This window comes from Dendrobates tinctorius, unplaced genomic scaffold, assembly GCF_039654945.1.
Source record: "Dendrobates tinctorius isolate UK_male_01 unplaced genomic scaffold, ASM3965494v1 ptg000173l, whole genome shotgun sequence".
Taxonomy (NCBI): domain Eukaryota; kingdom Metazoa; phylum Chordata; class Amphibia; order Anura; family Dendrobatidae; genus Dendrobates; species Dendrobates tinctorius.
Genome location: NW_027361840.1, coordinates 8,809,843 through 8,836,489, shown reverse-complemented (window position 1 = coordinate 8,836,489; position 26,647 = coordinate 8,809,843). Strand labels below are relative to the sequence as shown.

Here is a 26,647-nt window from a genome sequence, read left to right as displayed (position 1 = left end):
AACTACTATAATACTGCCCCTATGTACAAGAATATAACTACTATAATACTGCTCCTATGTACAAGAATATAACTACTATAATACTGCTCCTATGTACAAGAATATAACTACTATAATACTGTCCCTATGTACAAGAATATAACTACTATAATACTGCCCCTATGTACAAGAATATAACTACTATAATACTGCTCCTATGTACAAGAATATAACTACTATAATACTGCCCCTATGTACAAGAATATAACTACTATAATACTGCTCCTATGTACAAGAATATAACTACTATAATACTGCTCCTATGTACAAGAATATAACTACTATAATACTGCTCCTATGTACAAGAATATAACTACTATAATACTGCTCCAATGTACAAGAATATAACTACTATAATACTGTCCCTATATACAAGAATATAACTACTATAATACTGCTCCTATGTACAAGAATATAACTACTATAATACTGCTCCTATGTACAAGAATATAACTACTATAATACTGCTCCTATGTACAAGAATATAACTACTATAATACTGCTCCTATGTACAAGAATATAACTACTATAATACTGCTCCAATGTACAAGAATATAACTACTATAATACTGTCCCTATATACAAGAATATAACTACTATAATACTGCTCCTATGTACAAGAATATAACTACTATAATACTGCTCCTATGTACAAGAATATAACTACTATAATACTGCTCCTATGTACAAGAATATAACTACTATAATACTGCTCCTATGTACAACAATAGAACTACTATAATACTGCCCCTATGTACAAGAATATAACTACTATAATACTGCTCCTATGTACAAGAATATAACTACTATAATACTGCCCCTATGTACAAGAATATAACTACTATAATACTGCTCCCTATGTACAAGAATATAACTACTATAATACTGCCCCTACATAAGTTTTTCCTTTTAGTGCTCTTCAGCGAGTCATAGAGTCTTTCATTCCCTTGTAGCCAAATGTATTTTATTCTCTTTTTTTTCTTTTATACATAAAAAATTCAGTAAAAATTTGAAGTAAAACGTTATAGGCAGTACAATGAAAAAAAAAGGAAAAACAAATTAGTCAGTAATGCACAATTCTGCCTTAAAAAAAACAAACACAAAAAAAACAGTGAATGCACAAAGGGAAAAAAATTACAAAAGAAAAAATGAGCGACATGCTATTTACAGGGGGCATGTGGGGTATTTGCGCTGTAGGAAAGTCCTGGTTCTGGTGGTTCCTTGATTATGAAACAAAAATATATAACATTATATTCACAGATATGATAAAATATAATACAGGCCCGCGGGCGGAGGAGCGAAAAAAACTAAAAGGGGGGAAAAAAAAACGGCACAATTTATTGCGCTCTACAGCGGAGAAAGGAGCCGGTTGTAGGAAGAGTTAAGTCGGAGATCTAGGACCATAGAGCTGACGCTCAAAGCCTCTTGTCGATCCAGTGAGGGGAGGAATCTCAGAACTTATGGCCACGGCCCGCCACGTGACCACGTGAAATGTGCGGTCAGATTTAATATTGGGGGATGGACCGTTCAGTCGTGGGGGGGGGGGGTGCCCCATCACTGGGGCGTAATTTATGGCTCGGCCTCTGGAGGGCGCTATTCAAAGTCCACATCCTCTTTGGGCTTGTAGATGGAGCCGAACTTCTGCATGTACTTCTTGATGTACTCCTTGGTTTTATGCTTCACGTTCTCGTTGCAGTCGAGGTCCTCGGGGTTCTTGCAGTATTTCAGCTCCTTGTTCATGACGCCGTGAGTCAGCTGTGGGGTGAAGAGAGGAGTCGTCATCACCCTGATACTGCGGCGTCAGCGCCCACCATCTCCACAATGCAATAATTACACAAGTGTCATTTGTTTCTCTTTGTTGCAGTATGTAGATATTGCGCTCGCTCTGGGGTTGCCATGACCACAGTAATGGACTGGCGGCAAGGACCTGATGTCAGGGAGCGCCAAGACTAGATGATCACAGGTCGGCAAGTCCACAAGGAGCGTTACTCCATTCATGCTACCATGGCGACCACAGAGCAAGCGTGACATGTACTGAGATGTAGCAGAGCCGAGATCAGGAAAGGGGAATATTGTGAAAACAGAATAGTAAGGAAATACACAGACGACGTAGGATTGGAACGTACATAGCTCTGCATAGGTGCTGCATACACATGGGACATTCTGCACTGTGACTCTTGCATAGCTACTTCACAGCCTTTAAATTTGCACATGCACCGTGTGAATGCTGCCAAGCTATGGCTACTGCTTCCTGTGCCGCTGTCAGTCAGCGGGCGGACAAGGGGCAGCACACAGCTGGCCAGTACTGCCTCGTACTGGGGGAGTGCCCTTTTAAATGCACCGCAGCAGAGCGCCCCCCCGTCGTGTAGAGTCGCACCTTCCGTGCCAAGTGCTTGAAGTCCTCAGTGGTGTTTATCCTCCCGATTTTGCAGTCCGGCTTCCTGTACGGGTTCAGACATTGCACAATGAACTGCGACATCTGGGCGGATAGAAGAAAAAACAGAGAAAATTAATAGAAAAGTAATATCTCCGCGCTATAGCGCAACGTCTGGAGAGGCGGCAGCGCAACGTCTGGAGAGGCGGCAGCGCAAAGTCTGGAGAGGAGGCAGCGCCCGCAGGGCAACGTCTGGAGAGGAGGCAGCGCCCGCAGCGCAACGTCAGGAGAGGCGGCAGCGCAACGTCAGGAGAGGCGGCAGCGTCCGCAGCGCAACGTCTGGAGAGGCGGCAGCGTCCGCAGCGCAACGTCTGGAGAGGCGGCAGCGTCCGCAGCGCAACGTCTGGAGAGGCGGCAACGCTGTTCTCACAGCCACCACTAGGGCCTTGAAATGAGCAAAGTTTTACAATTTAAAGGACCGGTCCTGGCTTATATAAATGAGGCAGAAGTTCTGCAGAGAATTTCGTTATCTAAACTTCTCTCCATTTCCAGCCTCTGTTTGCTTTAAGCGAAGAGAAATATTAGTTGATTTATTTGCAGAGGCTGAAACTGATCCGGAAGCAACTCCTGCTCACACAGATGAGGGTTTGTTACAGTGTATGAGCACCCTCTGCTGACACAATGGGTGCCCTGCAGCAGCGTGAGTGGGGCGGCTCTCGTGTGTGTTAAGGGGTCGGCAGTGGCCGCTCTGCTCCTCACCTCCTTTCTGAAGACTTCTTTGCTCCTCTTCGCCAGCTCACTCGATGTATCTGCTTCTGCAGTTTTTGCCTTTTTGGAAGACTAGAAAAAAAATAAATTAAACAGTAGAGTGGAGGAGGCAGCTGCAGCGGAAAAACTAGCCTGGACCCCAACAGTGTGGAGCTTAGACATCCCGGACATGGAGGGGGGGTGACCGTAGAGAGGACGAGGGAAGCACATATATAAGAGGGTGAAATGTCAGCAGTGGGGTCACGTATGGAAACGTTCAGCTCCGCACTCACCCAGCTTTCCCAGACTCCTGCAGAGCTGTAGGAGCGGAGGACACCTGGCTAGCGAGGTCTGGCGGCCACTTTGGTAGTCACCCAGCCTGACACAAGCCGCCCTTTGTCCGTTGCCTGTGTAACAGAGCGGTGGCTGCGCAGGATGGCCACATGGCGGACAGCTGGGGGCGTACAGCGACGTTTAGGGTGTGGGGGAGGGGGCGTATTATACAGAATGTATGGATTTAATATGGCAGTGGCTGGCAGCCAGCTCCGGCCTCGGGCCCCTCCATAACAAACGCTTCCATGTTGTATTTGGGCTCATAAACGCTCCGCAGTCTGGGGCGGCTGAATGCGTCGTTTATGAAGATGTCGAGGGTCTTAATGAAGGAGCGGGGTCCCGTCAGCATTGTAATTAAAGCCCAGGCTTTAATTGGGGAAGTGGCCGGTGGCGGCTCCTGGTTTACAGTTTGTGAGTCTGGGACGTTCTGCAGGATTCTCTACGAAGTGGGAGACGTGGTAATAAGGAGCTTCAAGCTGGGAGGGGGGCTCGAGAAGACGCCTCACAAAGGCCTGCGTTACTGCGCCCCCCAGGGATTATCTGCGGTAACTGCAGAGAACAGACATGAATGCAGGGGGGGCACTTACCCACAATGGGGAGAAAAGTATCTGACGCCATACAGCAGCGCCACTCGTGGTCCACAGACACCACACTGCAGCAGGCGGAGAAGTCCGCAGAGCGGCAGTGCAGACCGGCAGCTGATTCAGGGTCTGGCAGCGCAGCGTGCACGGAGTGGCTCTGCGGCGGCCTCTCACCTCCTCTGATTACAGGCCATGGCCCCGGCTCCCTGCGCCCAGTGACAGACAGGTCCTGGCAGCTCACACCTGACCACAATTGCACACATCACCCATAAAGGGGCAGAAGACATTTACTGCTCAGGAAGATGAGAGCTGGGTGCCCATCAGTGGGGAAACTGCTAACGGCAGCTTATAAGGTGTCACCCAGTCTTCCCTATCTGCAGGAACTAGAAGCCCTGCAGGGCTGTGGGAAAGATGGGTGACGTTCTCTCCCAGGGATTCCTTTGCAGATTCGTGGTGACCTCCTTCCCATCCCGTCTATTCCTCGGCAGCACCGGCTGTTTAACCCCTTCTGTGTGACATTGCGGAGCACCGGTGCGGCTTCAGCGCCGCTCCGTCAGGTCATCAAGCAGAGGTGGTGATGTGTCAGCTTATGTCCATAAAGGAAAGTGGTGAGCGGAGACATGAGTGCGAATCCCGAGCATCAGGGCGGTACATCGGCAGCATGGAGGATGGCGGGGGCACCGGGGACGGCACTTTTCTGCTCAGTAATGGCACATTAAAGGGATGATCTGTCACCTGCTACTAATGCAGGAGGAGGAGGAGACAGGAGCTGCCGGAGCGCCTGTGATCTCAGACACAAGCGCAGGGTATCATGCTGCAGTTATATAGAGCGGACACTGTGTATAGGGCCATGCTGCAGTTATATGGAGAGAGTGCATCACTGTGTACAGGGCCACGATGCAGTTATATGGAGAGAGTGCATCACTGTGTACAGGGCCACGATGCAGTTATATGGAGAGAGTGCATCACTGTGTACAGTGCCACGATGCAGTTATATGGAGAGAGTGCATCACTGTGTACAGGGCCACGATGCAGTTATATGGAGAGAGTGCATCACTGTATACAGGGCCACGATGCAGTTATATGGAGAGAGTGCATCACTGTATACAGGGCCACGATGCAGTTATATGGAGAGAGTGCATCACTGTATACAGGGCCACGATGCAGTTATATGGAGAGAGTGCATCACTGTGTACAGGGCCACGATGCAGTTATATGGAGAGAGTGCATCACTGTGTACAGGGCCACGATGCAGTTATATGGAGAGAGTGCATCACTGTGTACAGGGCCACGATGCAGTTATATGGAGAGAGTGCATCACTGTGTACAGGGCCACGATGCACTTATATGGAGAGAGTGCATCACTGTGTACAGGGCCACGATGCAGTTATATGTAGGGGGTGCATCACTGTGTACAGGGCCACGATGCAGTTATATGGAGAGAGTGCATCACTGTGTACAGGGCCACGATGCAGTTATATGGAGAGAGTGCATCACTGTGTACAGGGCCACGATGCAGTTATATGTAGGGGGTGCATCACTGTGTACAGGGCCACGATGCAGTTATAAGTAGGGGGTGCATCACTGTGTACAGGGCCACGATGCAGTTATATGGAGAGAGTGCATCACTGTGTACAGGGCCACGATGCAGTTATATGTAGGGGGTGCATCACTGTGTACAGGGCCACGATGCAGTTATATGGAGAGAGTGCATCACTGTGTACAGGGCCACGATGCAGTTATATGTAGGGGGTGCATCACTGTGTACAGGGCCACGATGCAGTTATATGTAGGGGGTGCATCACTGTGTACAGGGCCACGATGCAGTTATATGGACAGAGTGCATCACTGTGTACAGGGCCACGATGCAGTTATATGGAGAGAGTGCATCACTGTGTACAGGGCCACGATGCAGTTATATGGAGAGAGTGCATCACTGTGTACAGGGCCACGATGCAGTTATATGGAGAGAGTGCATCACTGTGTACAGGGCCACGATGCAGTTATATGGAGAGAGTGCATCACTGTGTACAGGGCCACGATGCACTTATATGGAGAGAGTGCATCACTGTGTACAGGGCCACGATGCAGTTATATGGAGGGGGTGCATCACTGTGTACAAGGCCACGATGCAGTTATATGGAGAGAGTGCATCACTGTGTACAGGGCCACGATGCAGTTATATGGAGGGGGTGCATCACTGTGTACAGGGCCACGATGCAGTTATATGGAGGGGGTGCATCACTGTGTACAGGGCCACGATGCAGTTATATGGAGGGGGTGCATCACTGTGTATCGGGCTATTACCTTCATAGGATTCTCGTCATAGGTCGGTGTTCCCAGGTCCATCTCGGCCTCGTGGTCCATGCCCAGTCCTTCTTCCCCGGGGCTGTCCCATGTTGGCGGATCCCACTGTGTCTGTCTGGAAAGGCAGAAGACTCGGGGTGAGACATAACAAGTTTCCTGCCACAGTAAGACTGAAGGCAGACACTTCTCACAGCTGAGGGTTTGTTACATGGCACCCTTGCGGATGTGTAGACGTTTTCCTACTGTCTCAGCCTCCCCCCAGCACCTATCTGATAAATTCCAGTCACTCACCTGGTTATTACATGGTAATAATAGATTTTGCCCTCGGGATCCCGCGCCGTCTTCCAGCTGGGTGGGAGGACGATGGTTTTGGGTTTTGGAGGGGAAGGCGGTGGGAGGTCCATGATGCCGTTGGGGGGAGCCATTCCCATCTCCGACTAAAAAGCCACAAACACCACATGAGAAGACGAGTCACCACGGTAGGGGTCTCCACGAACGAAGACGACCACCTACCTGCTGCATGGCCGGCGGCTGCCCAGGAGGAACGATGGCCGCCACAGGAGGCGCCGGCTGAATGACGACCCCTTGTGGGTGCGGAGCATAGATCTGCTGCCCCGGCATGTACTGCAACCCGGGCTGCGTGTAACCCTGTAAAAACAGCGGAGAGTTAGTGACGACCCCCATGAGAGGAGGACGGGCTGCCCTCTTATACTGCAGCCACATGCCAGGTTACATGCCCACTGCGACGGACCACCAACCCACTGGTCCTGGCATCATTAACGCTTGTGGCGAGAACACAAAAATCCAACCTGGGGGCCGCGATGTAACAACGGGGGGCAGGGACACAAAGTATGATATCAAGGGCTCACGACGGCTCACAACTGAGACAGCAGTGCAACAGACCCTCAGCTGTGAGGTGGTACGAGGATGGTGACCTACCTGCACCATCGGTTGTGCTGTCTGTGTGTAGGCGGCGGGCACTCCATAGACGGTGGGGCAGGCCTGCCCAGGGTAGTAGATTGCTGGCTGGGCAGGGGCCGCTGGGTACTGGGGCTGAGTCTGATGCTGCGGCACTGCCACCGCTTGCTGGTTGGGGTCCCACACACTATAGGTCTGCACGGGGATGGAGCTGGGGGCCGGCACCGGCATCACAGTCACACTGGCATCTTGGGGGACCATTGGCTCGGGTTGGGCTACATACTGCTGCGCGGGGACATCTATGGGGTCCGGCACGTGCTGGACTACGGTCACTGGCTGAGGGGTGATCATGGCCGGGTTCACCACGGCCTGGGAAGGGTCATAGCTGTTGGGGGACGTCACTCCTTCCAGGGGAGGTGGAGTCGGTAACAGGATTTTACCCATATTAGGGTTGGTGGGATCCACATAGGACTGGATGGGATATCCCTGCGGGTACGTGACGAAGGGCGGGGGGATCTGGCCACCATAGGCCATGGAGTCGTAGGGTAGGGGGGACGTGATGCCAATGCTTTGCATCTGCTGCTGCTGCTTCTGCGCTTCCCTCTGCGCCACCTCCTGCTCAAACAGCTTCCTGCGCTCCTCCGTGGACAACTTGTTCCGGTCCTGCAGGCGTCCCTTCTTCTTAGAGGAGGCCGGGGTGTCATACCTGCCGAGACACGAGGAAGGCGACTATATCACGTCTCCAGATACACCCAGAGCTGCACCAACGGAGGATGAGGCATTGGTGTGCAGCTCTGGGTGTGTACAGAGGATACAACACTAGTATACAGCTTTGAAGTGAACAGAGGATACGACACAAGTATGCAGCGCTAGGTGTGAACAGAGGATACAACAATAGTATGCAGCTCTGGGTATGAACAGAGGATAGGACACTATTACGCATCTCTGTGTGTGAACAGAGGATACAACACTGGTATGCTGCTCTGGGTGTGAACAGAGGCTAGGACATTAGTATGCAGCTCTGAATGTGAACAGAGGATAGGACACTAGTATGCAGCTCTGCATGCGAATACAGGATAGGACACTAGTATGCATCTGTGTGTGTGAACAGAGGATATGACACTAATTTGCAGCTCTGGATGGGATTAGTGTTTTACACTTTGCCCTCACCCTTCCTTCCAGTGGTCTGTGATCCCCTGTGATTAACCCCTTGTTTAGGCTGCAGTCACACGTTGGACGCGCTGTTCTCACCTGTCCTCTCCTCTCTTTGCACTGCGTTCATAGAAGGACGGTGGAGAAGGGGATTTTTTGCGCTTCTTCTGGCTTTGCCGATCAGAGTCCCGCTCCCGGCTCGGGATCTTGGAGGTCGGAGTCTGGTAACCTACACTAGAGGGATCTCTCCAGCGGTCATCTATGGAGCAGAAGACATGTAAGACGCCATGATAGTCACATAGTGACAGCAGAGAACAAACCCACCGTGTATGCGAGTGCGCCAACGATGATTGATAATAGAGAGGCGTGTGGTGATTGTAATGACCGATAATACAGTAGTGCCCGGTGACTGTGATAACAGAGGTGTGTGCCTGGTGATTGTGACGATAATAGTGGAGTGTGTCTGGTGACTGTGATGATAATAGAGGTGTGTCCGGTGACTGTGATGATAATAGGTGTTCGGTGACTGTGATGATAACAGAGGAGTGTGTCCGGTGACTGTGATGATAACAGAGGTGTGTGTCCGGTGACTGTGATGATAATAGAGGTGTGTGTCCGGTGACTGTGATGATAATAGAGGTGTGTGTCCGGTGACTGTGATGATAAAAGAGGTGTGTCCGATGACTGTGATGATAATAGAGGAGTGTGTCCGGTGACTGTGATGATAATAAAGGTGTGTGTCCGGTGACTGTGATGATAATAGAGGTGTGTGTCCGGTGACTGTGATGATAACAGAGGTGTGTGTCCGGTGACTGTGATGATAACAGAGGTGTGTGTCCGGTGACTGTGATGATAATAGAGGAGTGTGTCCGGTGACTGTGATGATAACAGAGGAGTGTGTCCGGTGACTGTGATGATAATAAAGGTGTGTGTCCGGTGACTGTGATGATAACAGAGGTGTGTGTCCGGTGACTGTGATGATAACAGAGGTGTGTGTCCGGTGACTGTGATGATAACAGAGGTGTGTGTCCGGTGACTGTGATGATAACAGAGGAGTGTGTCCGGTGACTGTGATGATAATAAAGGTGTGTGTCCGGTGACTGTGATGATAACAGAGGTGTGTGTCCGGTGACTGTGATGATAATAGAGGAGTGTGTCCGGTGACTGTGATGATAACAGAGGAGTGTGTCCGGTGACTGTGATGATAATAGAGGAGTGTGTCCGGTGACTGTGATGATAACAGAGGTGTGTGTCCGGTGACTGTGATGATAATAGAGGAGTGTGTCCGGTGACTGTGATGATAATAGAGGTGTGTGTCCGGTGACTGTGATGATAATAGAGGAGTGTGTCCGGTGACTGTGATGATAACAGAGGAGTGTGTCCGGTGACTGTGATGATAATAGAGGAGTGTGTCCGGTGACTGTGATGATAACAGAGGAGTGTGTCCGGTGACTGTGATAATAGAGGTGTGTGTCCGGTGACTGTGATGATAATAGAGGAGTGTGTCCGGTGACTGTGATAATAGAGGAGCGTGTCCGGTGACTGTGATGATAATAGAGGAGTGTGTCCGGTGACTGTGATGATAATAGAGGTGTGTTCAGTGACTGTGATAACAGAGGAGTGTGTCCGGTGACTGTGATGATAATAGAGGAGTGTGTCCGGTGACTGTGATGATAATAGAGGTGTGTGTCCGGTGACTGTGATGATAATAGAGGAGTGTGTCCGGTGACTGTGATGATAATAGAGGAGTGTGTCCGGTGACTGTGATGATAATAGAAGTGTGTTCAGTGACTGTGATAACAGAGGAGTGTGTCCGGTGACTGTGATGATAATAGAGGAGTGTGTCCGGTGACTGTGATGATAATAGAGGAGTGTGTCCGGTGACTGTGATGATAATAGAGGTGTGTGTCCGGTGACTGTGATGATAGAGGAGTGTGTCCGGTGACTGTGATAATAGAGGTGTGTGTCCGGTGACTGTGATGATAATAGAGGAGTGTGTCCGGTGACTGTGATGATAGAGGAGTGTGTCCGGTGACTGTGATAATAGAGGAGTGTGTCCGGTGACTGTGATGATAATAGGTGTTCGGTGACTGTGATGATAATAGAGGAGTGTGTCCGGTGACTGTGATGATAATAGAGGTGTGTTCAGTGACTGTGATAACAGAGGAGTGTGTCCGGTGACTGTGATGATAATAGAGGAGTGTGTCCGGTGACTGTGATGATAATAGAGGAGTGTGTCCGGTGACTGTGATGATAATAGAGGAGTGTGTCCGGTGACTGTGATGATAATAGAGGAGTGTGTCCGGTGACTGTGATGATAATAGAGGAGTGTGTCCGGTGACTGTGATGATAATAGGTGTTCGGTGACTGTGATGATAATAGAGGAGTGTGTCCGGTGACTGTGATGATAATAGAGGAGTGTGTCCGGTGACTGTGATAATAGAGGTGTGTTCAGTGACTGTGATAACAGAGGAGTGTGTCCGGTGACTGTGATGATAATAGAGGAGTGTGTCCGGTGACTGTGATGATAATAGAGGAGTGTGTCCGGTGACTGTGATGATAATAGAGGAGTGTGTCCGGTGACTGTGATGATAATAGGTGTTCGGTGACTGTGATAATAGAGTGTGTCCGGTGACTGTGATTATAATAGAGGTGTGTTCAGTGACTGTGATTATAACAGAGGTGTGTGATGGCGGTGAGTGTGGAGATGTGGGTGATGATGGCAGTCTCTGGGCTGTAAGTGCCGATAATGGGGTGATGATGGCAGTTTCAGGGCTGTGGGTGCTGATAATGGGGGGGCGCGAGGTGATACTTACTATTTTCCTTCTCCACTTGGGTTTTCTTAGGGATCCGATAAACTTCCTACATAAAAGAACAGAGAGATGGGGTGAGATGTCCCAGGAGGAGCCAGAGTGCAGAACCCACCCCCTGTAATCGGCCCCCTGCAATCGGCCTGCCCAGTCCTAGATTCATCCCCAGATAATTTATCACCATAGGCCCCGCTCTGATCTACCCCAATAGTGAGCATGGTGTGGAGCATACATCAGTGGCTCTCACCCAGAAGCCCAGATGTGTACCCCCGATGTGGGCGCCACTTTCCTACCTTCAGATCCTTCCAGCCATCCAGCAGCTTGTGGGCGAGTTCGCTCATATCCAGCATCTTGTCAGTGGGTTCTTGGCTGCGCTCGCTTTCTACATCAGATACACCTTCCTCCTCGTCCTGGGATGGGGTCTCTTCTGCTTTGGTGGTCTCCTTGGTTTCAGTCTCGCAGGTCTCTATTCCAGCTGTTGACTCATCATCGGCTTTGATGGGTGGAGGCGGCGGCTCCTCTGATGGTGGGACGTCTTCTGCTTTCACGTCGACTTTGTGTTGGTGGCCGTTCTTCTGCTCCTCAGCGGCATGCGTCTCCGGCTTAGCTGGCGTTTCCTTCACCTCGAGCTCGATGGCAGGGTCGGACATGGCGCTGTCCATGCTGTTCTCGCTGATGATCTTCAGTCTCCGCAGGATCAGTTTCTTGGGGGTCTCTCCCTCTATCTCCACACTCAGCTTGGCTGCCGGGTCAGGGGTGTTTGCCGGAGTATTGAGGGGAGTGTGGGCACGGGACGTGTTCTCGCTGGAGTAGCCGTCGCCCTCGCTCAGCTGCGGGATGGCCATCTTGGTCTGCGCCCATCGCTGGATGATGGGGAGAATCTTGCTCTCCTCCAGCATGTTCTTATTGGGGATGGGAAGCAATTCCAGCGTCTTTATGATCTGATGCAACGGAGACAAGAAAGAAAATCCTTACAGGCCATGGAGGCATTCTGGCCAGGGGCAGGTATATAGGGTTACATGGAAACATTCATAGGTGCTTGGCTTCTCCATCCTCTATGTATCACTGTGCAGAAGACTGCAGAATGAGCAATCAGAGATCAGTCAGTGAGCTCATCTCTGGTCTGTAACCCTTATCTCTCTTCTCCATCCTCTATGTATCACTGTGCAGAAGACTGCAGAATGAGCTACCAAAGCTCAGTCAGTGAGCTCATCTCTGGTCTGTAACCCTTATCTCTTGTGAGAGCAGGAGTTGTTTATCTATCCTGACCCCATTTTGGTTATTCTATGTGCGTCTCCTGCTTTCTATAGTGGGGTCTGCGTAAGTGTTGAGATAAGAAGTATGAGCAATTTCTAAGGGTACCGTTACACATAACGATGTCCCAGCGATCCCACCAACGATCCGACGTGGATGGGATCGCTGGGACATTGTTAGCTGAGCGCTGGTGAGCTGTCACATAGACAGCCCCTCCAGCGATCAGGACCAGCGAGCCGCGGGGCCCTTAGAAACCCGATGTTACCCTAGATACCAGCGTGCACTGCAGGCAGGGCGGGAGGTGGAGGCAGAGCGGCGCAGCTCTGCCATCTGCTACTCCGGTCTGACAGACTGGAGTAGCAGGTAACAGAGCTACTCCGGTCTGTGCGCCGCTCTGCCTCCACCTCCCGCCCTGCCTGCAGTGCACGCTGGTATCTAGGGTAAACATCGGGTTTCTAAGGGCCCCGCGGCCCTTAGAAACCCGATGTTTACGTTGGTAACCAACGTGCAGCATTGCTCATCGCTGGCTCCCGCTGCCACACGCAGCGATGCGCGCTGGCCAACGGGAGGCCAGCAATGAAAAAACGGGCCAGGACGATCCAGTATGATCAGTGATACCCCGTGGGGGGGCGGTCGCTGCTGGATGTCACACACAGCGATCTCGCTGGAGAGATCGCTGTGTGTAACGGGCACTTTAGAGACGTCCAGACATGATAGGAAAGTGAAAGTAAAGAAGTAAAGCCCCAGAACCCTTGACACCTAGGACCCTTAACCTCTTCATCACCAGAGGCATGTCCGTTTTTTGCTCCCCTTCTTCCCAGAGCCATAACTTTTTATTTTTCCGTCAATATGGCCATGTGAGGGTTTGTTTTTTGCAGGGCGAATTGTACTTTTTAAAGCACGTTTTAGCATATCGTGTACTGGAAAATGGGAAAAAAAATTCCAAGTGCGGTTAAATTGCCAAAAAAAAAAAAAAGTTCAATTCCAGTTTTTTTTTTTTTTACCGTGCTCACAAAGTGTTAAAACTGACCTGCCATGATTCCCCAGGTCATTACGAGTTCAAATTTTCTTTTTAACCATAAACTTTTTATTGATTTTAAATAAAGTTATTTTAACAACCATGTAGCCTCCAGTCACTGTATATCGATACAAAAACTCTCAACATTTATCAGCTAAATATAATAGTATTTTAACACAACTGAATAATATTGGGAAAGTGAAGGGGGAAGGGCAGGGGTGCTGACATCGGATCACTATCTCCGTGTATTACCAAGAACCGCTCTATCACATCTCTGTGACCACAGTGTGTAGTGTGAATGGTCGCCAGCTGTCCCATCTCCTGAGATAGCATGTTGTATTATTGGCGGATGCAGCAATTATCTTCTCTGATAACCAGTTGTCATTCACCAATGCCACGATCTCAGTCAGTGACGGACATTTGGGGGTTTTCCTGCCATTTTATTTCTAGTAGCTATGAGGATGTGTGTAATCACCGTCCTAAACTCGTACGGGACCAAAACCAGGTCAATGCCCAGAAGCGCCTGCTCCTTCCCAATATTCATTGGGATACCGCTAATCTGAGACACTAGATGGGAGATTGCGTCCCAGAGCTGCTTCACTTTATGGCACCTCCACCAGACATGTGACACATCTGCGTTGGCGTCTCCGCACCTCCAGCACACATCTGGGGAGCTGCGGTAGATCTTAGACAAGCTGTATGGTGTGAAGTACCACCTGCACAGCAGCTTTCTGGTGTTCTCCAGGTGATTGGGGCACTTAGAGTGTGTCCTTATCATTGAGAAGGACGTCCGCCACTGACCCGGGGTGATCCCGCATTGTAGATCAGTCTCCCATTTGTGGAGATACGAGTCCAGAGAGGGGAACGTCTCCTCCAGCGTATGGTTGTAGCTTACAGGCAGCGCTCTCACCTGCCGCGCTGGGGTGAGGAGCATCGTGTAGGGTTGTGAGATTATTTTTTCCCTGTAGAAAATGTCTTACTTGTAGATATTTATAATGATCTTTATGTGAAAGGAGATATTTCCCTCTGATCATAGAGAAGGATAACAATATTCCGTCCTCATAAATATCTCCAACCAACAGGACTCCCAGATATGAATCTACCATCGCCGGGGTTAGATCCAGTAATCATATATGAGTATCAGAACGATGCAATATTTGGTGGACTTTATGATATGTTTCCCGATTTCTATCCAATGCCTGTTATCCTTATAATTCCACATCAGTCTTAGTTGCTCAAATATGGCTGCCCTGTAATATCTCACCACTGAGGGGCAGCCCAGTCCTCCCTCTGTTATTGGGATGTATAGTATGGCTGCCCTATAATATCTCACCACTGAGGGGCAGCCCAGTCCTCCTTCTGTTATTGGGATGTATAGTATGGCTGCCCGATAATATCTCACCACTGAGGGGCAGCCCAGTCCTCCTCCTGTTATTGGGATGTATAATATGGCTGCCCTATAATATCTCACCACTGAGGGGCAGCCCAGTCCTCCTTCTGTTATTGGGATGTATAATATGGCTGCCCTATAATATCTCACCACTGAGGGGCAGCCCAGTCCTCCTTCTGTTATTGGGATGTATAATATGGCTGCCCTATAATATCTCACCACTGAGGGGCAGCCCAGTCCTCCCTCTGTAATTGGGATTTATAATATGGCTGCCCTATAATATCTCACCACTGAGGGACAGCCCAGTCCTCCCTCTGTAATTGGGATGTATAATATGGCTGCCCTATAATATCATCTCACCACTGAGGGACAGCCCAGTCCGCCCTCTGTTATTGGGATGTATAGTATGGCTGCCCTATAATATCTCACCACTGAGGGGCAGCCCAGTCCTCCTCCTGTTATTGGGAAGTATAGTATGGCTGCCCTATAATATCTCACCACTGAGCGGCAGCCCAGTCCTCCTCCTGTTATTGGGAAGTATAGTATGGCTGCCCTATAATATCTCACCACTGAGGGGCAGCCCAGTCCTCCCTCTGTAATTGGGATGTATAATATGGCTGCCCTATAATATCTCACCACTGAGGGGCAGCCCAGTCCTCCTTCTGTGATTGGGATGTATAATATGGCTGCCCTATAATATCTCACCACTGAGGGGCAGCCCAGTCCTCCTTCTGTATTTGGGATGTATAATATGGCTGCCCTATAATATCTCACCACTGAGGGACAGCCCAGTCCTCCCTCTGTAATTGGGATGTATAATATGGCTGCCCTATAATATCATCTCACCACTGAGGGACAGCCCAGTCCGCCCTCTGTTATTGGGGTGTATAGTATGGCTGCCCTATAATATCTCACCACTGAGGGGCAGCCCAGTCCTCCTCCTGTTATTGGGAAGTATAGTATGGCTGCCCTATAATATCTCACCACTGAGCGGCAGCCCAGTCCTCCTCCTGTTATTGGGAAGTATAGTATGGCTGCCCTATAATATCTCACCACTGAGGGGCAGCCCAGTCCTCCTTCTGTATTTGGGATGTATAATATGGCTGCCCTATAATATCTCACCACTGAGGGACAGCCCAGTCCTCCCTCTGTAATTGGGATGTATAATATGGCTGCCCTATAATATCATCTCACCACTGAGGGACAGCCCAGTCCGCCCTCTGTTATTGGGATGTATAGTATGGCTGCCCTATAATATCTCACCACTGAGGGGCAGCCCAGTCCTCCTCCTGTTATTGGGAAGTATAGTATGGCTGCCCTATAATATCTCACCACTGAGCGGCAGCCCAGTCCTCCTCCTGTTATTGGGAAGTATAGTATGGCTGCCCTATAATATCTCACCACTGAGGGGCAGCCCAGTCCTCCTTCTGTATTTGGGATGTATAATATGGCTGCCCTATAATATCTCACCACTGAGGGACAGCCCAGTCCTCCCTCTGTAATTGGGATGTATAATATGGCTGCCCTATAATATCATCTCACCACTGAGGGACAGCCCAGTCCGCCCTCTGTTATTGGGATGTATAATATGGCTGCCCTATAATATCTCACCACTGAGGGGCAGCCCAGTCCTCCTCCTGTTATTGGGAAGTATAGCATGGCTGCCCTATAATATCTCACCACTGAGCGGCAGCCCAGTCCTCCTCCTGTTATTGGGAAGTATAGTATGGCTGCCCTATAATATCTCACCACTGAGGGGCAGCCCAGTCCTCCTTCTGTATTTGGGATGTATAATATGGCTGCCCTATAATATCTCACCACTGAGGGGCAGCCCAGTCCTCCTTCTGTTATTGGGATGTATAATATGGCTGCCCTATAATATCTCACCACTGAGGGGCAGCCCAGTCCTCCTTCTGTTATTGGGATGTATAATATGGCTGCCCTATAATATCTCACCACTGAGGGGCAGCCCAGTCCTCCCTCTGTAATTGGGATTTATAATATGGCTGCCCTATAATATCTCACCACTGAGGGACAGCCCAGTCCTCCCTCTGTAATTGGGATGTATAATATGGCTGCCCTATAATATCATCTCACCACTGAGGGACAGCCCAGTCCGCCCTCTGTTATTGGGATGTATAATATGGCTGCCCTATAATATCTCACCACTGAGGGGCAGCCCAGTCCTCCTCCTGTTATTGGGAAGTATAGTATGGCTGCCCTATAATATCTCACCACTGAGCGGCAGCCCAGTCCTCCTCCTGTTATTGGGAAGTATAGTATGGCTGCCCTATAATATCTCACCACTGAGGGGCAGCCCAGTCCTCCCTCTGTAATTGGGATGTATAATATGGCTGCCCTATAATATCTCACCACTGAGGGGCAGCCCAGTCCTCCTTCTGTGATTGGGATGTATAATATGGCTGCCCTATAATATCTCACCACTGAGGGGCAGCCCAGTCCTCCTTCTGTATTTGGGATGTATAATATGGCTGCCCTATAATATCTCACCACTGAGGGACAGCCCAGTCCTCCCTCTGTAATTGGGATGTATAATATGGCTGCCCTATAATATCTCACCACTGAGGGGCAGCCCAGTCCTCCTCCTGTTATTGGGATGTATAGTATGGCTGCCCGATAATATCTCACCACTGAGGGGCAGCCCAGTCCTCCTCCTGTTATTGGGATGTATAATATGGCTGCCCTATAATATCTCACCACTGAGGGGCAGCCCAGTCCTCCTTCTGTTATTGGGATGTATAATATGGCTGCCCTATAATATCTCACCACTGAGGGGCAGCCCAGTCCTCCTTCTGTTATTGGGATGTATAATATGGCTGCCCTATAATATCTCACCACTGAGGGGCAGCCCAGTCCTCCCTCTGTAATTGGGATTTATAATATGGCTGCCCTATAATATCTCACCACTGAGGGACAGCCCAGTCCTCCCTCTGTAATTGGGATGTATAATATGGCTGCCCTATAATATCATCTCACCACTGAGGGACAGCCCAGTCCGCCCTCTGTTATTGGGATGTATAATATGGCTGCCCTATAATATCTCACCACTGAGGGGCAGCCCAGTCCTCCTCCTGTTATTGGGAAGTATAGTATGGCTGCCCTATAATATCTCACCACTGAGCGGCAGCCCAGTCCTCCTCCTGTTATTGGGAAGTATAGTATGGCTGCCCTATAATATCTCACCACTGAGGGGCAGCCCAGTCCTCCCTCTGTAATTGGGATGTATAATATGGCTGCCCTATAATATCTCACCACTGAGGGGCAGCCCAGTCCTCCTTCTGTGATTGGGATGTATAATATGGCTGCCCTATAATATCTCACCACTGAGGGGCAGCCCAGTCCTCCTTCTGTATTTGGGATGTATAATATGGCTGCCCTATAATATCTCACCACTGAGGGACAGCCCAGTCCTCCCTCTGTAATTGGGATGTATAATATGGCTGCCCTATAATATCATCTCACCACTGAGGGACAGCCCAGTCCGCCCTCTGTTATTGGGGTGTATAGTATGGCTGCCCTATAATATCTCACCACTGAGCGGCAGCCCAGTCCTCCTCCTGTTATTGGGAAGTATAGTATAGCTGCCCTATAATATCTCACCACTGAGGGGCAGCCCAGTCCTCCTTCTGTATTTGGGATGTATAATATGGCTGCCCTATAATATCTCACCACTGAGGGACAGCCCAGTCCTCCCTCTGTAATTGGGATGTATAATATGGCTGCCATATAATATCTCACCACTGAGGGACAGCCCAGTCCTCCCTCTGTAATTGAGACGTATAGTATGGCTGCCCTATAATATCTCACCACTGAGGGACAGCCCAGTCCTCCTTCTGTATTTGGGATGTATAATATGGCTGCCCTATAATATCTCACCACTGAGGGGCAGCCCAGTCCTCCCTCTGTTATTGGGATGTATAATATGGCTGCCCTATAATATCTCACCACTGAGGGACAGCCCAGTCCTCCCTCTGTAATTGGGATGTATAATATGGCTGCTCTATAATATCTCACCACTGAGCGGCAGCCCAGCCCTCCTCCTGTTATTGGGATGTATAATATGGCTGCCCTATAATATCTCACCACTGAGGGGCAGCCCAGTCCTCCCTCTGTTATTGGGATGTATAGTATGGCTGCCCTATAATATCTCACCACTGAGGGGCAGCCCAGTCCTCCTCCTGTTATTGGGATGTATAATATGGCTGCCCTATAATATCTCACCACTGAGGGGCAGCCCAGTCCTCCTTCTGTTATTGGGATGTATAATATGGCTGCCCTATAATATCTCACCACTGAGGGGCAGCCCAGTCCTCCCTGTTATTGGGATGTATAGTATGGCTGCCCTATAATATCTCACCACTGAGGGGCAGCCCAGTCCTCCCTCTGTTATTGGGGTGTATAATAAGGCTGCCCTATAGTATCTCACCACTGAGGGGCAGCCCAGTCCTCCTTCTGTTATTGGGATGTATGATATGGCTGCTCTATAATATCTCACCACTGAGGGGCAGCCCAGTCCTCCCTGTTATTGGGATGTATAGTATGGCTGCCCTATAATATCTCACCACTGAGGGGCAGCCCAGTCCTCCCTCTGTTATTGGGGTGTATAATAAGGCTGCCCTATAGTATCTCACCACTGAGGGGCAGCCCAGTCTTCCCTCTGTTATTGGGGTGTATAATACGGCTGCCCTATAGTATCACCACTGAGGGGCAGCCCAGTCCTCCTTCTGTTATTGGGATGTATAGTATTTTTCTGCCCTATAATATCTCATCACTGAGGGGCAGCCCAGTCCTCCCTGTTATTGGGATGTATAGTATGGCTGCCCTATAGTATCTCACCACTGAGGGGCAGCCCAGTCCTCCTCCTGTTATTGGGATGTATAGTATGGCTGCCCTATAATATCTCACCACTGAGGGGCAGCCCAGTCCTCCTTCTGTTATTGGGATGTATAGTATGGCTGCCCTATAGTATCTCACCACTGAGGGGCAGCCCAGTCCTCCTCCTGTTATTGGGATGTATAGTATGGCTGCCCTGTAATATCTCACCACTGAGGGGCAGCCCAGTCCTCCTTCTGTTATTGGGATGTTTAGTATGGCTGCCCTATATCTCACCACTGAGGGGCAGCCCAGTCCTCCCTCTGTATTTGGGATGTATAATATGGCTGCCCTATAATATCTCACCACTGAGGGACAGCCCAGTCCTCCCTCTGTTATGGAGATGTATAGTATGACTGCCCTATAATATCTCACCACTGAGGTGCAGCCCAGTCCTCCTGTTATTGGGATGTATAGTATGGCTACCCTATAATATCTCATCACTGAGGGGCAGCCCAGTCCTCCTTCTGTATTTGGGATGTATAATATGGCTGCCCTATAATATCTCACCACTGAGGGACAGCCCAGTCCTCCCTCTGTTATTGGGATGTATAGTATGGCTGCCCTATAATATCTCACCACTGAGGGACAGCCCAGTCCTCCCTCTGTTATTGGGATGTATAGTATGGCTGCCTTATAATATCTCACCACTGAGGGGCAGCCCAGTCCTGACTCTGTAATTGGGATGTATAATATGGCTGCCCTATAATATCTCACCACTGAGGGGCAGCCCAGTCCTCCTCCTGTTATTGGGATGTATAGTATGGCTGCCCTATAATATCTCACCACTGAGGGGCAGCCCAGTCCTCCTTCTGTTATTGGGATGTATAATATGTCTGCTCTATAATATCTCACCACTGAGGGGCAGCCCAGTCCTCCTTCTGTTATTGGGGTGTATAATATGGCTGCCCTATAATATCTCATCACTGAGGGGCAGCCCAGTCCTCCTTCTGTTATTGGGGTGTATAACAAGGCTGCCCTATAGTATCTCACCACTGAGGGGCAGCCCAGTCCTCCTTCTGTTATTGGGATGTATAATATGGCTGCCCTATAATATCTCACCACTGAGGGGCAGCCCAGTCCTCCTCCTGTTATTGGGATGTATAGTATGGCTGCCCTATAATATCTCACCACTGAGGGGCAGCCCAGTCCTCCTTCTGTTATTGGGATGTATAGTATGGCTGCTCCATAGTATCTCACCACTGAGGGGCAGCCCAGTCCTCCTTCTGTTAATGGGATGTATAATATGGCTGCCCTATAATATCTCATCACTGAGGGGCAGCCCAGTCCTCCTTCTGTTATTGGGGTGTATAATAAGGCTGCCCTATAGTATCTCACCACTGAGGGGCAGCCCAGTCCTCCCTCTGTTATTGGGGTGTATAATACGGCTGCCCTATAGTATCACCACTGAGGGGCAGCCCAGTCCTCCTTCTGTTATTGGGATGTATAATATGGCTGCTCCATAGTATCTCACCACTGAGGGGCAGCCCAGTCCTCCTCCTGTTATTGGGATGTATAATATGGCTGCTCCATAGTATCTCACCACTGAGGGGCAGCCCAGTCCTCCTCCTGTTATTGGGATGTATAATATGGCTGCCCTATATTATCTCACCACTGAGGGGCAGCCCAGTCCTCCTTCTGTTATTGGGATGTATAATATGGCTGCCCTATAATATCTCACCACTGAGGGGCAGCCCAGTCCTCCTTCTGTTAATGGGATGTATAATATGGCTGCCCTATAATATCTCACCACTGAGGGGCAGCCCAGTCCTCCTTCTGTTATTGGGATGTATAGTATGGCTGCTCCATAGTATCTCACCACTGAGGGACAGCCCAGTCCTCCTCCTGTTATTGGGATGTATAATATGGCTGCCCTATATTATCTCACCACTGAGGGGCAGCCCAGTCCTCCTTCTGTTATTGGGATGTATAATATGGCTGCCCTATAATATCTCACCACTGAGGGGCAGCCCAGTCCTCCTTCTGTTAATGGGATGTATAATATGGCTGCCCTATAATATCTCATCACTGAGGGGCAGCCCAGTCCTCCTCCTGTTATTGGGGTGTATAATAAGGCTGCCCTATAGTATCTCACCACTGAGGGGCAGCCCAGTCTTCCCTCTGTTATTGGGGTGTATAATACGGCTGCCCTATAGTATCTCACCACTGAGGGGCAGCCCAGTCGTCCTCCTGTTATTGGGATGTATAGTATGGCTGCCCTATAATATCTCACCACTGAGAGGCAGCCCAGTCCTCCCTCTGTTATTGGGATGTATAATATGGCTGCCCTATAATATCTCACCACTGAGGGGCAGCCCAGTCGTCCTCCTGTTATTGGGATGTATAGTATGGCTGCCCTATAATATCTCACCACTGAGGGGCAGCCCAGTCCTCCTTCTGTTATTGGGATGTATAATATGGCTGCCCTATAATATCTCACCACTGAGGGGCAGCCCAGTCCTCCCTCTGTTATTGGGATGTATAATATGGCTGCCCTATAATATCTCACCACTGAGGGGCAGCCCAGTCGTCCTCCTGTTATTGGGATGTATAGTATGGCTGCCCTATAATATCTCACCACTGAGAGGCAGCCCAGTCCTCCTCCTGTTATTGGGATGTATAGTATGGCTGCCCTATAATATCTCACCACTGAGGGGCATCCCAGTCCTCCTTCTGTTATTGGGATGTATAGTATTTTTCTGCCCTATAATATCTCACCACTGAGGGGCATCCCAGTCCTCCTTCTGTTATTGGGATGTATAGTATTTTTCTGCCCTATAATATCTCATCACTGAGGGGCAGCCCAGTCCTCCCTGTTATTGGGATGTATAGTATGGCTGCCCTATAGTATCTCACCACTGAGGGGCATCCCAGTCCTCCTTCTGTTATTGGGATGTATAGTATGGCTGCCCTATAATATCTCACCACTGAGGGGCAGCCCAGTCCTCCTCCTGTTATTGGGATGTTTAGTATGGCTGCCCTATAATATCTCACCACTGAGGGGCAGCCCAGTCCTCCCTCTGTTATTGGGGTGTATAATATGGGTGCCCTATAATATCTCACCACTGAGGGGCAGCCCAGTCCTCCTTCTGTTATTGGGATGTTTAGTATGGCTGCCCTATAATATCTCACCACTGAGGGGCAGCCCAGTCCTCCCTCTGTTATTGGGGTGTATAATATGGGTGCTCTATAATATCTCACCACTGAGGGGCAGCCCAGTCCTCCCTCTGTTATTGGGGTGTATAATATGGCTGCTCTATAATCTCACCACTGAGGGGCAGCCGAGTCCTCCCTCTGTTATTGGGATGTATAATATGGCTGCCCTATAATATCTCACCACTGAGGGGCAGCCGAGTCCTCCCTCTGTTATTGGGATGTATAGTATGGCTGCCCTATAATATCTCACCACTGAGGGGCAGCCCAGTCCTCCCTCTGTTATTGGGGTGTAAAATATGGCTGCTCTATAATATCTCACCACTGAGGGGCAGCCCTGTCCTCCTTCTGTTATTGGGATGTATAATATGGCTGCTCTATAATATCTCACCACTGAGGGGCAGCCCTGTCCTCCTTCTGTTATTGGGATGTATAATATGGCTGCCCTATAATATCTCACCACTGAGGGGCAGCCCAGTCCTTCTGTTATAGGGATGTATAATATGACTGCCCTATAGTATCTCACCACTGAGGGGCAGCCCAGTCCTCCCTCTGTTATTGGGATGTATAATATAGCTGCCCTATAATATCTCACCACTTAGAGGCAGCCCAGTCCTCCCTCTGTTATTTTGATGTATAATATGGCTGCCCTATAGTATCTCACCACTGAGAGGCAGCCCAGTCCTCCCTCTGTTATTTTGATGTATAATATGGCTGCCCTATAATATCTCACCACTGAGGGACAGCCCAGTCCTCCCTCTGTTATTGGGATGTATAATATGGCTGCCCTATAGTATTTCACCACTGAGCGGTAGCCCAGTCGTCCCTCTGTTATTTGGATGTATAATATGGCTGCCCTATAGTATCTCACCACTGAGAGGCAGCCCAGTCCTCCCTCTGTTATTGGGGTGTAAAATATGGCTGCTCTATAATATCTCACCACTGAGGGGCAGCCCAGTCCTCCCTCTGTTTTTGGGATGTATAATATGGCTGCTCTATAATATCTCACCACTGAGGGGCAGCCCAGTCCTCCTGTTATTGGGATGTATAATATGGCTGCCCTATATCATCTCACCACTGAGGGGCAGCCCAGTCCTCCCTCTGTTATTGGGATGTATAGTATGGCTGCTCTATAATATCTCACCACTGAGGGGCAGCCCAGTCCTCCCTCTGTTATTGGGATGTATAGTATGGCTGCCCTATAATATCTCACCACTGATGGGCAGCCCAGTCCTCCTGTTATTGGGATGTATAATATGGCTGCCCTATATCATCTCACCACTGAGGGGCAGCCCAGTCCTCCTGTTATTGGGATGTATAATATGGCTGCCCTATATCATCTCACCACTGAGGGGCAGCCCAGTCCTCCCTCTGTTATTGGGATGTATAGTATGGCTGCTCTATAATATCTCACCACTGAGGGACAGCCCAGTCCTCCCTCTGTTATTGGGATGTATAGTATGGCTGCCCTATAATATCTCACCACTGAGGGGCAGCCCAGTCCTCCCTCTGTTATTGGGATGTATAGTATGGCTGCTCTATAATATCTCACCACTGAGGGGCACCCCAGTCCTCCTGTTATTGGGATGTATAATATGGCTGCTCTATAATATCTCACCACTGAGGGGCAGCCCAGTCCTCCTGTTATTGGGATGTATAATATGGCTGCTCTATAATATCTCACCACTGAGGGACAGCCCAGTCCTCCCTCTGTTATTGGGATGTATAGTATGGCTGCCCTATAATATCTCACCACTGATGGGCAGCCCAGTCCTCCTGTTATTGGGATATATAATATGGCTGCTGTATATTGTCTCACCACTGAGGGGCAGCCCAGTCCTCCCTCTGTTATTGGGATGTATAATATGGCTGCCCTATAATATCTCACCACTTAGGGACAGCCCAGTCCTCCTGTTATTGGGATGTATAATATGGCTGCCCTATAATATCTCACCACTGAGGGGTAGCCCAGTCCTCCCTCTGTTATTGGGAAGTATAATATGGCTGCTCTATAATATCTCACCACTGAGGGGTAGCCCAGACCTCCCTCTGTTATTGGGAAGTATAATATGGCTGCCCTATAATATCTCACCACTGAGAGGCAGCCCAGTCCTCCCTCTGTTATTTTGATGTATAATATGGCTGCCCTATAATATCTCACCGAGGGGCAGCCCAGTCCTCCCTCTGTTATTGGGATGTATAATATGGCTGCTCTATAATATCTCACCACTGAGGGGCAGCCCAGTCCTCCCTCTGTTATTGGGATGTATAATATGGCTGCTCTATAATATCTCACCACTGAGGGGCAGCCCAGTCCTCCTGTTATTGGGATGTATAATATGGCTGCCCTATATCATCTCACCACTGAGGGGCAGCCCAGTCCTCCCTCTGTTATTGGGATGTATAGTATGGCTGCTCTATAATATCTCACCACTGAGGGGCAGCCCAGTCCTCCCTCTGTTATTGGGATGTATAGTATGGCTGCCCTATAATATCTCACCACTGATGGGCAGCCCAGTCCTCCTGTTATTGGGATGTATAATATGGCTGCTCTATAATATCTCACCACTGAGGGGCAGCCCAGTCCTCCTGTTATTGGGATGTATAATATGGCTGCTCTATAATATCTCACCACTGAGGGGCAGCCCAGTCCTCCCTCTGTTATTGGGATGTATAGTATGGCTGCCCTATAATATCTCACCACTGATGGGCAGCCCAGTCCTCCTCTTATTGGGATATATAATATGGCTGCTGTATATTGTCTCACCACTGAGGGGCAGCCCAGTCCTCCCTCTGTTATTGGGATGTATAATATGGCTGCCCTATAATATCTCACCACTTAGGGACAGCCCAGTCCTCCCTCTGTTATTGGGATGTATAATATGGCTGCTCTATAATATCTCACCACTGAGGGGCAGCCCAGTCCTCCCTCTGTTATTGGGATGTATAATATGGCTGCCCTATAATATCTCACCACTGAGGGGTAGCCCAGTCCTCCCTCTGTTATTGGGAAGTATAATATGGCTGCTCTATAATATCTCACCACTGAGGGGTAGCCCAGTCCTCCCTCTGTTATTGGGATGTATAATATGGCTGCTCTATAATATCTCACCACTGAGGGGCAGCCCAGTCCTCCTGTTATTGGGATGTATAATATGGCTGCCCTATAATATCTCACCACTGAGGGGCAGCCCAGTCCTCCCTCTGTTATTGGGATGTATAATATGGCTGCCCTATAATATCTCACCACTGAGGGGCAGCCCAGTCCTCCTGTTATTGGGATGTATAATATGGCTGCCCTATAATACCTCACCACTGAGGGGCAGCCCAGTCCTCCCTCTGTTATTGGGATGTATAATATGGCTGCTCTATAATATCTCACCACTGAGGGGCAGCCCAGTCCTCCCTCTGTTATTGGGATGTATAGTATGGCTGCCCTATAATATCTCACCACTGAGGGACAGCCCAGTCCTCCCTCTGTTATTGGGATGTATAATATGGCTGCTCTATAATATCTCACCACTGAGGGGCAGCCCAGTCCTCCCTCTGTTATTGGGATGTATAGTATGGCTGCCCTATAATATCTCACCACTGAGGGGCAGCCCAGTCCTCCCTCTGTTATTGGGATGTATAATATGGCTGCTCTATAATATCTCACCACTTAGGGACAGCCCAGTC

The 26,647-nt window shown here is 49.5% G+C and overlaps 1 protein-coding gene across 2 annotated transcripts in view; it reads right to left on the bottom strand.

Moving 5' to 3' along the window:
• Window positions 1-986: 986 nt before the first annotated feature.
• The window catches only part of SETD2 (SET domain containing 2, histone lysine methyltransferase), an 81,467-nt gene continuing 55,806 nt past the window's right edge, over window positions 987-26,647 (bottom strand). For both annotated transcript variants that reach the window (XM_073551163.1, XM_073551164.1), the window contains 10 exons: window positions 11,555-12,202; window positions 11,268-11,313; window positions 8,551-8,710; window positions 7,321-8,005; window positions 6,895-7,029; window positions 6,673-6,818; window positions 6,382-6,496; window positions 3,173-3,253; window positions 2,417-2,518; window positions 987-1,794 (listed from right to left, as the gene is read on the bottom strand). In XM_073551163.1, coding sequence (XP_073407264.1) covers window positions 1,633-1,794; window positions 2,417-2,518; window positions 3,173-3,253; window positions 6,382-6,496; window positions 6,673-6,818; window positions 6,895-7,029; window positions 7,321-8,005; window positions 8,551-8,710; window positions 11,268-11,313; window positions 11,555-12,202 — 2,280 coding nt within the window. In that variant the 3' untranslated portion in view covers window positions 987-1,632. The remainder of the gene's footprint in view (window positions 1,795-2,416; window positions 2,519-3,172; window positions 3,254-6,381; window positions 6,497-6,672; window positions 6,819-6,894; window positions 7,030-7,320; window positions 8,006-8,550; window positions 8,711-11,267; window positions 11,314-11,554; window positions 12,203-26,647) is intronic.